At 35.6% G+C, this 14364-nt stretch overlaps 1 protein-coding gene across 7 annotated transcripts in view; it reads right to left on the reverse strand.

Moving 5' to 3' along the window:
• Nucleotides 1–462: 462 nt before the first annotated feature.
• Nucleotides 463–14364, reverse strand: part of SLC30A6 (solute carrier family 30 member 6) — a 31741-nt gene continuing 17839 nt past the window's right edge. For 5 of the 7 annotated variants that reach the window (XM_050950305.1, XM_050950307.1, XM_050950308.1 and 2 more), the window contains 9 exons: nt 14196–14276; nt 12314–12349; nt 10068–10162; nt 7259–7307; nt 5373–5492; nt 4964–5066; nt 4511–4558; nt 3741–3809; nt 463–1701 (listed from right to left, as the gene is read on the reverse strand). In XM_050950305.1, coding sequence (XP_050806262.1) covers nt 1204–1701; nt 3741–3809; nt 4511–4558; nt 4964–5066; nt 5373–5492; nt 7259–7307; nt 10068–10162; nt 12314–12349; nt 14196–14276 — 1099 coding nt within the window. In that variant the 3' untranslated portion in view covers nt 463–1203. Of the gene's footprint in view, nt 1702–3740; nt 3810–4510; nt 4559–4963; nt 5067–5372; nt 5493–6889; nt 7069–7258; nt 7308–10067; nt 10163–12313; nt 12350–14195; nt 14277–14364 lie in introns of those variants that run through there. The other 2 variants (XM_050950306.1, XM_050950312.1) reach the window with 2 other exon arrangements.

Below are 14364 nucleotides of genomic sequence, written 5' to 3' on the forward strand. Positions count from 1 at the left end.
ATTGGTATTCTATTGTTTAACCATGCAATTAAAACTGCAATTAGTCATGATTAATTTTTAAATCGTGATTAGTTTGAGTTAATCGCATGAGTTAACAGATTAATTGATAGCCGTTTATTAAAAAATAGTTAAGCGTACATGAAAATTAGGCACAGTCATGTTGCCAATATGGCCCTCAGTACCACAAACACAGAGCATCACTGCCATATACTGTGTTCTCTTTTTCTGCATCATTGATATATACTATGCCTGTGTACTAGCTTTACAAATGGTGAACTGTTTTTTGAAGCTCTACAGGAGAAATACAAAGTCACAATGGAATGAAAGGGCACTTTCAACAATCTGAAGAATGAACTAGTGGCTTATCAAGAGTGAGCCATACACAGAGCATGCCAAAGCTATTTATCTGGTTCATACTGTTACGGGAGTGGCCACAGGTAAGAAAGAAGTGCTTCTAGAATATGGAATTTCTAATATTTTATTTCCCAGTATATTGTCATGTAATTTTGCAATTAAAATAAAAAAATACAAATATGAGTATGAAACAGTTACAAGAAAACAGTTGATGAACACTTTGTACCTCAATAAAATCAACAAGAAATACAATTATATAATAAATGATTCCTTAATGTCAATAAGAAATTTAAAAGTCTTAGTTTGTCCTTATACTGGCCAGTAAAATGTGTATTGAGAAAAAAGACTTTTCCAACCAAGGAAAATCTAACTGTGACTTTGCCAAAGATTGATCAAACAGTGATCATAATTTTTAAGAAAAAAAATGAGAACTGGGGCAGAACAGATGAATCACTGCCGTTGCACAATCATTCAGTAAAACAATTCAGAAACAATTCGCAGTTGAAAAGAATGGAGGATGCTTCGCCTTCACAATTTTGCTCTCTCATGAAACTATGTTCATGTTATACTTAAGCACATTATTGGAGGAAAAAGAAAAGTGAATAGAAAATCTGCATGTGAATAAATTCAGTAGCTGTAAGAACTATTTGCAAGTTCACCAGTCTGTCAAGAATTTGTTGCATCATATATACTAACATAAAAAAGTGGAAATGCAATTTAACCGTTTAATGAATATAAACAATACAATTGATCCCAGTAATTCAGAATGGTCTAATGGTTTACAAAAACTGGGCAATTAAAAAAAAATCAATATCCTTATGTACAATAAATAACGCATAATAGAGTTTATTATGGCTGGGGTTGACCTCGAGTGCTAGTTCCATATCTGCTTGGGACATTTGTAAAACCAGTCCTGAATCCTTGAGTTGCTCCCATCCCTGGAATTCCAAGTCCTTGATTGAATACATTGCTGTAAGGTACAGATCCATGATTAAGGCCCAATCCATAGGGTCTTGTCTGAGTGTTTAAAAGGATGACTGGGTTCACATTTTTGCCCGGTGTGTTAAAAGAAAATTCTGGAGGTGGGCTGCTAGGTTTAGCTGGAGTGGATGTAACAGGGTTCAAATTATCAGTAGCCTTTAAAGGTGGCATTGGAATAATATGATGATCTGAAAGATTCAACATATTGTTTGCAATAGGCCCAGATGTTAACGTAGGTCTGATCCAATCATCTTTGAAAATCTGGACAGTCAAAGTAGAGACTAGAGTATACAGTCGATTAGTCACATGAGCAAGTACCATTTGTTCATTAGCATCTCTTCGAATTCGTACATGTACTGATCCAGCCTAGAAAGTGAACCAAAACAAAAACCAACCAGGCTGTTATAAGACTTTTAGGTAGAGATCCTGACTTGTATTAAACATTTTAGCTACAAGGAGAGCTAAACAGTATCTTAGTCAGCACAAACGTGGAGACTACTGTGGAACATCAGAGCCACACTTAAGTAATTCCATGATGAGCACAAATTTCCATGAGGCCAAAACACTAGGAATGGGAATAGGCTGAGATTCATATCTGGGAAATTTAGATTATTTAAATATTATGCACTTGGTGTTAAATATTGTTTATAGTCAACAATGAAGTGAGGGCAGAAGCTGTAACATGACAGGAGCAGATGGAGAGAAGAAGAAAGAGCATTAAAACAAACTCCAAGTTGAGGAAAGTATGTCACTGTGCTGCTGCTGAATGCAAGAGACAACACCTGTATCAGGTGAGCTTGAAGGCAAGGTAAGAACAGAAGCATTGCCACTAACAGTACACAGACTCAGAGCTCTGTGTCTGAAGTGATTACACTACTGGATATAATCTGTGTGTGGTGTGCGCCTGCCTGACCCTTACTAATATTTCCCTCTCCCATAACTTGAACTAGTACTGCAGACAGCATGGGAAACAAAGTTCTGTCCCTCATTTGCCTTTTGCATCCATCAAACAAAGAATCTGACCTACAGCAAAGGCAGTTAATGGCTGATTTTCTTTCTGGCAGCACTAACGAGCAAGAGTTTAGGCAGATCTTGGGCATCACTCCAATTTCCAGTGCAGATTGGAAGGTGCCCAGTACAAAACAGACAAGCTGAGGTGCAAAGGTTTTGTAAAAATGTGTGGAGAATCCACTGAGTCCAATGAATTCCCACCGCATGACTTCAGTAGTTCAGTAACATCTGGTATTTCAGATAACAGAATAGGTGACTCCAGAGCCTCCCTTTCCTTATCAGCAAATTTGGGTAAGTTAACTTTGGTGAAGAAGCTCCTATGTTTTCAGGGTATGACATGCTAAAAAGAATAAAAAGGAGAGAAAAGTTTTAAAGGACTCTTAATTCCTGGCTGTCACGGAGTACCTGATCCCCCACTTTAGTTTCAGTAATAATTTCCTTTGTGTGTCCATTTTATATCACAGAAGAAAAAACAGCTGTTAGAAAGTTTTTATAAACTCCATATTTTCCATTTAGGATCTTACTAGGTGCTCCTCTGTAGTATAGGAATTCTAGTTCTGTTTTAGGATTGCTAGAGCACATATGGGTCAGCTGAAGAAACCATATTTTCCTTTTCACTTCTCATAGCTGTGTTTTTTCTTCCTCAGAGACAATTCCAATTAACTTCGCGTAAGATAAAGCCATAGGAGAATCCCATATCAATTGATTTGGCACTAATCATTGATGACATTTGGAAGAATTTTTAAAGGATCCAAAATGGTAGCTTTATTCCAAAGTTGTTGTATAAGTCAATGATTACTACACCAAGAAGATTCAACTCTAATGTCCTCTGACAAGTCTGAAAACTGGTTATCAACGCATGGTTCAAAGCAAAGATTTCATGGAGGGTGCACTTTAAAAAGAATAAAAAAATTCTACAAGGACCAAGCTATAATCTAGCCTGTAGTAAGAAGAGTGCATAGCTGAGAAACATACAAATTTGCTGCCAGTGGTATTGTTCTCTTTCTAGATATAAAGTAGTTCTATATTTATGATATCACTCTGAATTGTGATGTGCACTTCTTTAGCAAAAGGTTACTGTGGTGAATCTATGACATGATGCCTCTGTATATAACCAAAAATTGCATCTTGTTCAGGGTGTGGGAGAGGATTCCAAACCTCACTCTAAGTTTTCAGAAAAGTGCTGCAATGAGTGTAAAAAAAAAAAAAAAAAAAAAAAAAAAATCCACTCAAGCTTTATTTAACAGGAAGGGGAAAAACTATATTTTATGGCATCTGAATTTCTAAATTCCATTTAAAATAACGAGATCTCATTTATTTAGTAATTATTTAGCTAAGAGATTAAAGATAATGTTCCTTTTTTAAAGGACAAGACAATATGGCACAAAACATACCAAAGTACCAAAGCCCAATGTCCAGAAATGCTCATTTCGAACCTCCAAGACACCATCCAAAGTGGAAACCTAATTTAAAAACATAAATGTGGTAAATTATCATTAAAGAAAACTTTTCCAGTCTTTTAGAAATGTAGATTGGTTTAGATAACTGAGCTGTAGATGATATTGTCAATATTTCATTTTGCATTGTGGACTCTCCCTTCAATTAAATTTTCATAAGGGACTTGATTGAAGAAGATGCCACTAAACTCCTAGATATATTTATATCCAATGTATTCCCACTATCTGAAAATGTGTAATTTCTTCATATAGCAAGATCTGTTTTTTCCAACACCCAGGCTTTTTCACGAATGCTTACAACTTCTCTATTTGTTAAAATATAAATGGAACTCCTTCTTTTATGCCTTCTTAAAACGAATTGCTGCAAACCCTTTCAGCGATAAATTATCAAAGATTGAACATATTTTAAAGAAGATCTGTACCAATTTAAGAACGTGAACACTTCTGTAAGACATAATCAACCGTACTGTCTAATTTAGATTGTAAGCTTTGTATTTTTTTTACACACACACACACACACACACACACACACACACACACACACACACACACACACAGCGCAAGTGTAGAATTTCCATTTGCAGTCAGATTTATCTTCTGTAGGATGAATACTTGAAGGACCTGTAGGTTTTCGCTATGCACGTTCAGCCTTTGTATTGAACTTCTTTGCTGTGCACCTCATGTAACATGTTATACACTAAACTTACCTCTCTAAGAAGTTTATCTAGCTGACCAATCACATGCGGCGGGGTTGTCTGAAAATAATCAAAAGAATGTCACAATAAAAACAAACAGATGCTAATTTGGTCCTAATCTTAAAGCTATATTAACTTTATTATGATCTACTGTCTGCTGCCTTTATAATTTATAGTAGTATAGTCCTTTAAATGTAATTACTTGAGCAGGTAGTTTACTAAACTCACAATGCTGATGCTTTGTTGTTACATATACTAACAACTCAATCAAAACTATAGGCTGCATCTGAGATTGCTATGATTCCATGATACACAGTTGTCTCACATCAGAAATTTCTTCAGAGTTTAATCGTGTATCATTTCTTTCTTGTGAACATTTTTCATTTACATTTTTAATGGTGGATATCATTAAACATGTACATTTTTAAAAAGGTAAAATTAAAACATTGTCTGACACTCTCTCACCTGAAGTAGTACTTTTCCACTGTAAACACTCATAGGGTACATGGTACCAAAAGTCATCAGAGCAATAGCTATTGCAGAGGCTGTATCTACGGCAAAATAATTGCTGCAACAAAAAGGGTAATTTTAAATGACGTGCTTGTTTCCTAGGGCATCTGCAAGCCATATGCCTTTTCTTTTAAATGGCAACCATTGTATAGCTAGAGAGAGAGAACATGCAAAAATTCACTAAGCATATGTATCTGAAACACACAACCTTTTAAAAAACAAATGTGTCTCAATGATTATGGTACGTGTCACATGTGAAATTTCAGCTTCTTATCACATGATCAGTGCTTGCAAGCCTAAAAGGAGATTTCCCATGAATTAAACCCTAAAATACTTATTTTATTTAAATAATTATTATACGTACTTAATTTCAATTAACATATACGTAATGCAAAGAGCGAAAGCACCAGCAAGATCAATCAAGACAAAAGGATTCATTCGTGGAAGGAAGATACTGCTCAACCCTGGAATGATTCCACATAGACTGCAATAAAACAGAAAAAAGCAATCGTCAGCTAGCAGTTGTTGTAAGTGCTGGAAAACTACACCTGCTACTCCAACATACAATAGACCACTTCGAGGATCACACAGGCAGGATGTTGCTGCTGACTGGGTTAAAAGCCTTTTTATTACTTCTGGAAGTTAAATGATCCTCTTTGTGAGCTACAAAGATTAATTATTTTCAGGCCTAGAACCATTTATGTCTCCTCCTCTTACTCAATTTAAAATCAAGTGCTTTGTGCATGGAACATTCCTATCTTTCGCATCTTAATTATATTTAAACTCTTTCCCAGTTTTAAATAAAGATTTCTAATCTTACAAGGAAACAGAAGACAAAATTACAGTAAAGTACACTAGAGTAATCAGTCTTTTAGAAAACATTTCCACAAATTTTAACCGCGATCAAGTGTTATGCTCTTCTTGTTAACAGATCTGACTGTGTCTCCTAGACCCTTGTTCTGGAAGCCCCTTTAAATATCTGAAAAATCACATTTTCCAGTCTTTTTTAAAGACAGCTTTCTATGCTGTTCCCCATAATACTGGGTTGCCATACAATAAATCAACCTCATTGTCTTGTCTATCTAAATCTTGTAGACATTAACCCCCTCAATTCTCTACACAGTAGTCTTAGGGTTGCTCTTCCAAAGCCCTTGTACAGTGGTACCATTATTTTTCTTTACATTTGTAACTTTTTATTTATGCAACTTAGAAACTACTGACTCTTTGCCATGTGCACATATTGAGATGTGACCTTCACAGTCCTGCTTCTTGCTACACAGAGTCCCTTTCATCTTGTCTCATCTAACTTGCACCATTAAGGGCTTGGTCCAATAAGGTACTATGCACTCAGGTTCAGGATGTGCTTAAGCGTACTGTGGGATCTGTTTAGCTCATTGAAGGATCAAAGTCTTTATGATTACAGTAACTTGTGCTTTTTTCGCTCCTTCTACTACACCTGATATCATATTGCCCACCCCACGCCTGAAATGCTTTAGGGAACAGGTAGGTTTTGCAGCATGTCCGAAGTGTTATGCAATATGGTTTAACATACTTAATTATAGTAAAAAGTTCTATCTAAAGATAAGGTATTTGTACTGCTGACAGCATACCATACACACAGGGATGTGTAAGGCTCAAAACAAATATTTTAAATATCTGGCAAAGGCTATTTGCAAATTATCTGTATTATTTGGCATTCAGTGTCCAAATATACTAAAAGGGTTAACAGCCAAAATCATGACAATGTTTCAGTTCCTGGAAGAGAGACCTTGTTGTGGCTCTGCAGCCAATGGGGGGGGGGGGGGGAGGGAGGGAAGATCTGTGATGCTTGGGACACAAAGAAAATAAAAGGAAAAAACCTGAGAGAGAAACAATGTGCACCTGTCTCTATGCCTGGTCTTTTTGGCGACCTCCATCTTCCCGCTGGACTAAGTGAGACGTCCCCATAAAATTCTTATGTTTAAATGAAGTATTTTGAGCTTGTGAGGCAGCCCTAATGGCTGCTAGGAAATGCAGTTCAGACTGGCCCTGCTGGAGACAGAATTATCTTCATTCATTTGAGGAACGTTACTCAGATTTGCTGAGCAAGAGAAAGAGCAGAAACGTTTCAATACCAAACTCATGTCTCAGTTCCTGGTCAGAGTGCCCTATACGATGTGATGCAGTTAAAAATAACTTGGTATGACATAAGAATGACTAATATTGACTTAAGTATTAGCTATTATGAAAAAAAATATCATGAAGCCTTACCTTCTGCTGAGATCTGCAACATGCTCCTGAAGCCAACTCGTACTAGCAGCTTCACAAAAACACAGAGGTACCAATTATAATCAGGACAACAATTCATCTTAAGGTGTGTTTATAAACAATAATGTAAGGAAGTAGTAAAATATAAGTGAATAATCCATCTTAACATTAGATCACAATGATCAGAGTTTCAAATATCACTTGAGAAAGGAGAACATTTTCTGGCCTGTGGTTGGTTAGAAATCTTTTGTCATGCAACATCTGAATTGGATTAATTTCAAGTGCAACTGCAGATTTCACTGTTTATTTTTAAAGAAAATATTGCCTTTGTTAACTTCTAAATGCATACAAACTTGAGCTCTCTATGGGAGTACACTACTTGTAAACCCTCGCCTTCCACACGCGCGCGCACACACACACACACACACACGTGTGTGTGTGCGCGCAGAAAATCACAGGAGCAGTCCTACTGACATCAATGGGACTATTCAGGCAAGTAGGTGCTCACCAACATCAGAAAAGGGAGCACAGTCTGGCCCTGTGACTATGTTGAAAGGAAATTTTTGTAAATACAGGCAGCTACAGCATTATCCATCCTAGAACACAGCACATGAATTAGATGTGGGGAAAAAACCACAACCTTTTAGCTATTTAATGCAGCTCTTCTAAACAAATTGCAAAATAAAATAAATAAAATCAATAGACCTTTCTAATTGAGGCTCAGACAGTAACATTTGTAGTATGCATATAGGCACATATGAATTAGTATTGTGGATCAGATCAGTACCTATATACTGCCTCCAACAGTGGCCAACACACAATATATGCTGAAGGCCTCACACAGGGTATCTAATCAATTCAGCAGTGCTCAAATTTGGTGGCCAAAATTCCTCTCTGACCCCTACTCAGATGACAGGGTTATACCCTAAAACAGTAGCCCCCGAACTTTTTACCTCAATCTCCCCTTACCATACAGTTGCCAACCCTCCAGGACGGACCTGGAGTCTCCAAGAATTAAAGATTGATCTTTAACTAAAGATTATATCATGTTATTAAACCTCCATGAATACAACAAACCAAAATTGGCAACCCTAGTGTAAAGGGCGGGGTGGGACGCACACAGTTACACAAGAGAAATTTAGATAGTTTTTCAGTACCTTGCCTTGATCCCAGTTAATCATCTTCCACCTTGATACCCAACACCATTTGACTAAGTCTCTTGAGTTTTTCCACAACCCTCCTTAGTTTTCACTAGCCTAAATAATTGTTATCAGCACATTTCACCATCTCCTTGTTTACAGTTTCCTCTACATCCTCACACAGACCCTAGGAATACTCCATCTGTCTTTGTTATAACGAAGAACCATTTTCTATGACTCTTTCCTATCACATACATTTTTAAATATTTGTTTAAATTCATCAAAGGTTTCTGGTTCTTTACCACACAGTTAATTATTTTCCTTTCTAGCTCCTTATGAGGGATCTGGTCAAAGACAAATCATGACAGTAATGTAGAACTTGGCTAATTCTCACTTTGAAGCTAGTCTCCAAAACTCAATTTTCTCGAAAAACGTAGACCTCATCCCTTCTCTAACAAGACAGCTGTAATGAGTCTTAGATTAAGAATTTACTTTCAAAATATACTACACACAAATTATAAATAGTAATAAGCACTGATACAACTCTCTACATTTATGAAAGGGAGCACTACAATTAATTAATCCTCACAAAGCCCTTATAAAGTAAATATTACCCCCATTTTACTGATGTGGAAAATGTGACAGAATGGTTGAGCTTCAACCTGGAAGTCAGGGTTAGAATTTAGGACTTCCTGACTCCCTGCTCAATTCACTCTGCTTTTCCACATTGGTGGGTTACATATAAAATACTATAAGTAATTAAAACTACACTAACCAAAACAAATTTATTTTCTGATGCAACAGCCTTTTAAAAAAGTTATGCATTCACTCAATTTGCAAGTTTCCATAATGCTCAATTAGTTAGAATGACTGTGATTTTACAATACAAAGAATAAAAACTCCAAGGAGTAAACTGTATAAAGAAGGTGGTTTTTATTAACAAAACTTGAAATATTTGTATAAGTCTGTCTGTATCATTGTAAGATTGCCCACATTAAAATTTTACTGGTTGAATAAAGGAGCTAAAACAGAAGAAACAACAAATCTGTGTCTTAACATAAGAATGGCCACACTGACAGATCAATGTTCCATCTAGCCCAGTATCCTGTCTTCTGACAGTGGTCAATGCCAGATGCTTCAGAGGGAAAAAACAGAATAGGACAATTATCTAGTGATCCACTGCTGTTGAGTCCCAGCTTTTGGCAGTCAGAAGTTTAGGGACACCTAGACCATGAAATTCGATCCCTAACCATCTTGGCTAATAGCCTTTGATGGACCTATCCTCCATGAATTTATCTAATTCTTTTTTTAACCCAGTTATACTTTTAGCCTTCACAACATCCCCTGGCAACAAGTTCCACAGGTTGACTGAGAGTTGTGCGAAGAAGTGCTTCTTACATTTGTTTTAAATACTTCAAAGTAGTAGCTACATCTGAAATTACCAACATCAATATGGTAAATTGTGTACTACTCTCTGTCCCCCCTATAGACTTAGTACATGACAAATGAGGATACTGCCTCTAATTCAGAACCTTTTAATTAGATTTATTGAACTATTTAGAAATGACATACATGGCAATTGTGTTTCTTATCTAATAAAAATATATTTGGAAGAAAACAGTTAATATTCATTGCCTTTCCTTGAATCTTGTCACAGTTCATTTAACACATACCTTCAGACACATAAGCAAAAGGCTTATTCCGAATGGAAAGCATTGTAAACAAGTTGAAAAAGAGTGCCACAAAAGTACCAACCAACAATCGTCCCCTAAAGAGAGGAAAAATAGATTAATCTTCATATTTCACAGTATCCACCTGTGATGTTACAAAGTTAAACTGCGATTAATGAAACACTTCTAAACATTCTCCATTATGATAAATTCCAGTTGAAAATTTAATAACCAAAAGCAATCATTTTAAAATACACAATATTGATGAATGTTATTTGTGGTAAGATCAGTCTTAATTCAATTTTTAATTAACTTTACAACCTTAAAAGAATAATTTTAATAAATAAAAATATACAAATAATTAGGGCTGTCAAGCGATCTAATCAGGCAATTAAAAAAATTAATTGCGATTAATGGCACTTTTAAACAATAGAATACCATTTATTTAAATATTTTTGGAAGTTTTCTACATTTTCAAATATATTGATTTCAATTACAACACAAAATACAAAGTGTACAGTGCTCACTTTATATTTATGTTTGATTACAAATATTTGCACTGTAAAAAACAAAAGAAATAGTATTTTTCAAGTCAACTAATAATACAAGTATTGTAGTGCTCTCTCTTTATCATGACAGTTGAATTTACAAAAATAATTGCATTCAAAAATAATCTAAAGTCCACTTAGCCCTATTTCTTGTTCAGCCAATCGCTCAAACAAGTTTGCTTACATTTGCAAGAGATAATGCTGCTTGCTTCTTGCTCACAATGTCACCTGAAAGTGAGAACAGGTGTTCGCGTGGGACTGTTGCAGCCTGTGTTGCAAGATATTTACATGCCAGATGCGCTAAAGATTCATATGCCCTTTCATGCTTCATCCATCATTCCACAGGACATGTATCCATGCTGATTACAGGTTCTGTTCGATAACAATCCAAAGCAGTGTGAACTGACATGTTCATTTTCATCATCTGAGTCAGATGCCACCAGCAGGTTGATTCTCTGTTTTGGTGGTTAGGGTTCTGTAGTTTCTGCACTGGAGTGTTGCTCTTTTAAGACTTCTGAAAGCATATTCCACATCTCATCCCTCTCAGGTTTTGGAAGGCACTTTGGGTTCTTAAACTTTGGGTCGAGTGCTGTACCTATCATTAGAAATCTCACATTGGTACCTTCTTTGCGTTTTGTCAAATCTGCAGCGAAAGTGTTCTTAAAATGAACAACACATGCTGAGTCATCATGCGAGACTATTATAACATGAAATATATGGCAGAATGCAGGTAAAACAGAGCCGGAGACATACAATTCTTGCCCAAGGACTTCAGCCATAAATTTAATTAATGCATTTTTTTTAAATTAGTGTCATCAGCATGGAAGTATGTCCTCTGGAATGGTGGCCGAAGCATAAAGGGGCATACAAATGTTTAGCAGATCTGGCATGTGAATACATTGCAATGTCAGTTACAAAAGTCCCATGTGAACGCCTGTTCTCACTTTCTGGTGACATTGTAAATAAGAAGTGCGCAGCATTATCTCTCATAAATGTACACGAACATGTTTGTCTTAGCGATTGGCTGAACAAAAAGTAGGACTGAGCGGACTTGTAGGCTCTAAAGTTTTGCATTGTTTTGTTTTCGAGTGCAGTTATGTAAGAAAAAAATCTACATTTGTAAGTAGCACTTTCATGATAAAAAAGACTGCTCTACAGTACTTGTATGAGGTGAACTGAAAAATACACTTGTTTATAATTTTTACAGTGCAATTATTTGTAATAAAAATAATATAAAGTGAAGTTTATACTGTGTTGTGTTGTAATTTAAAATCAATATATTTGAAAATGTAGAAAAACATCCAAAAATATTTAATAAGTGTCAATTGGTATTCTATTGTTTAACAGTGCGATTAAAACTGTGATTAATCACGATTAATCTTTGAGTGAATCGCGTAAGTTAATCGACAGCCCTAAAAATAATTAATAGAAGCACTAAGCTACAGGGAACAAGCACGTAACTGCTCTTCAACTATCTGACTATTTATGGGCTCATGTAGACTAACCTGTAATTGCACACCATAGATTGAAAAGTTATTATCACATGGCTTGCATGCAGTTTGGAACACAGAAATATCAATGTACTGAAAACAGTTTAATACTAGATAAGCCAAGTCACTCTTACTTTGTACTAGATAAAGAATTAGAAACAGAAGTAAACTGACAAAAATTATAATTTCATATATAAAAATCTAATCTTACGTGTGTATCTCAGGTTGTTCCAGAAACCGTTCTGTACTACAAGAAATAAATTGTCAATTTTAGTTGTGTTTACTAAATTATATTTTAAAAACTAACCATATAAAGGAAAGATTTTCAGTTGCGGGCACCTAAACCCACAAATAAATGTAATGAGTGGGATACAGGATGCCAAATTAAATGCTTCAATAACGGTGCAAAAATGGCAAACGCTGTATTGAGATGTATGGATAAATATGTCATTTTTATGACAACACATGAAGTAATTATTCCAATATGCTTGGCACCAAACTGAAATAAGGTATAATTTACCATTAGAGAAAGGATAAACAAGGATAGATAGAGTAACTCTCTAAATAAAAAGGATGTTATAATGAGGACATAGATCAGTTATTCTCCTCAGTCAACGAGCAGTAACAAAGAATTAATCTTCAACTGAAGCAGAAAAAATCTGGGATAAGTATTAGAAAACAGTAATATACAAGTAAGGCAAGAGAGCATACTATCTCGGATGAGGTGCAACTGCCATCACAGGAGAAACTCAAGGCTATGCTGGGCATCTGGCTATTAAGAGTAGTCTAAAAATCTAATCCTGCCAAAAAGACGATTAAAGGGTCCCTCTTCCACATCAAATGAATGAAAAGGTGACACTATTTTAAAACATGTTTGAGTAGAAAGAAACTAAACCTGAACTGGAAATACCATACCCTTATAAAGAGGGGATGATTTTGTAAGGTGCTTAGCTGCCATTCTGAAGACGCTCTCAACATGTAAATTTAGAAAGGAAAGCAAATTCAATGTTACATCTGGAGACCTTACATGGCTCTGACACTGCCTCTTTATCAAAGATCAATCCATGGCATGGTGCCAATGATTCACAAGATCAATGGCACTGTTAGGTCGTTAATATAGCAGTAGGCATTTAAAAGAAAACAAAACAGTTGGTGTGCATGCACTAGAGGCAATTTACAGATGTAAAAAATCATATTTATGGCTTCTAAAAAAACAGTTTTAAAGCGAAGCACCTGAAACTAATAAACTATTATTTCTCTCTGATGTGCTTAATTTATTAATCAAAAATAAACTGCAAAGAATAGACTAAAATAAATTTTGTACCTGGAACTAACTGTTTGTAGGTCAAGTATCAATATGGAGCAAATTTGGATGATTGATAAAATAGGAGCTTAAAATAAAAAAAATAGACAAACCCATAAATTAAACTACAACTTCTATTATAAACGTGCTTTAGATCATAAATATGGTGCTACTTAACAGATAAACACTTGAAAATACTGAAGTTAAATAACTGCACAAAATTATGTATTTTCAGCATTGCTTCATTAATCTCAGTGATCAAACTATATGGTAAAATGTACTGACTTGCTTATTAAGTCCTTAATAGAGTACCTGGAATATGCATTTAGTAGGACCATTTAAGTTTTTCCTTTAATCACATTTACAATTTTCCTATAGTCCACGTAAACAGTACAAATCAGCAACATAAGCTAATACTGTATAACATTACCTCTTGCTGTGAAATGATTCTGTCTTTCAGAAATCTGGAGCTTTTCCTAATGACTATCCTTCTTGTACAATACACTTCTACCCCGATATAACGCTGTCCTCGGGAGCCAAAAAATCTTACCATGTTATCGGTGAAAACGCATTATACCAAACTTGCTTTGATCCACCAGAGTGCACAGCCCTGCCCCACCAGAGCACTGCTTTACCGCGTTATATTCCTATTTGTGTTATATTGGGTTGCATTATATCGTGGTAGAGGTGTACTTTAAAAATGTATGAGCTTTACTCAATCTGGAGTGGAGTATCTTCTCATGTTAGAATGTCAGATGTAAATCATAATGGAAACAGTACACATTCCTACCTTTCTTTTAGTATGAAAAGAGCTCCAAGTTGTGCCAGAACTGTGGAAGCAAATACTGCTAGTACTTCAAATCTCTCAAACCTGAAATTTGAGAAATAAGTTAAGAATACTGGACAATATATTAATAGGGTTTTCATTTTGGTCTGTGGGGAGTAAGCAGGAGACCTTC

Source organism: Gopherus flavomarginatus, chromosome 4, assembly GCF_025201925.1.
Source record: "Gopherus flavomarginatus isolate rGopFla2 chromosome 4, rGopFla2.mat.asm, whole genome shotgun sequence".
Lineage (NCBI taxonomy): Eukaryota > Metazoa > Chordata > Testudines > Testudinidae > Gopherus > Gopherus flavomarginatus.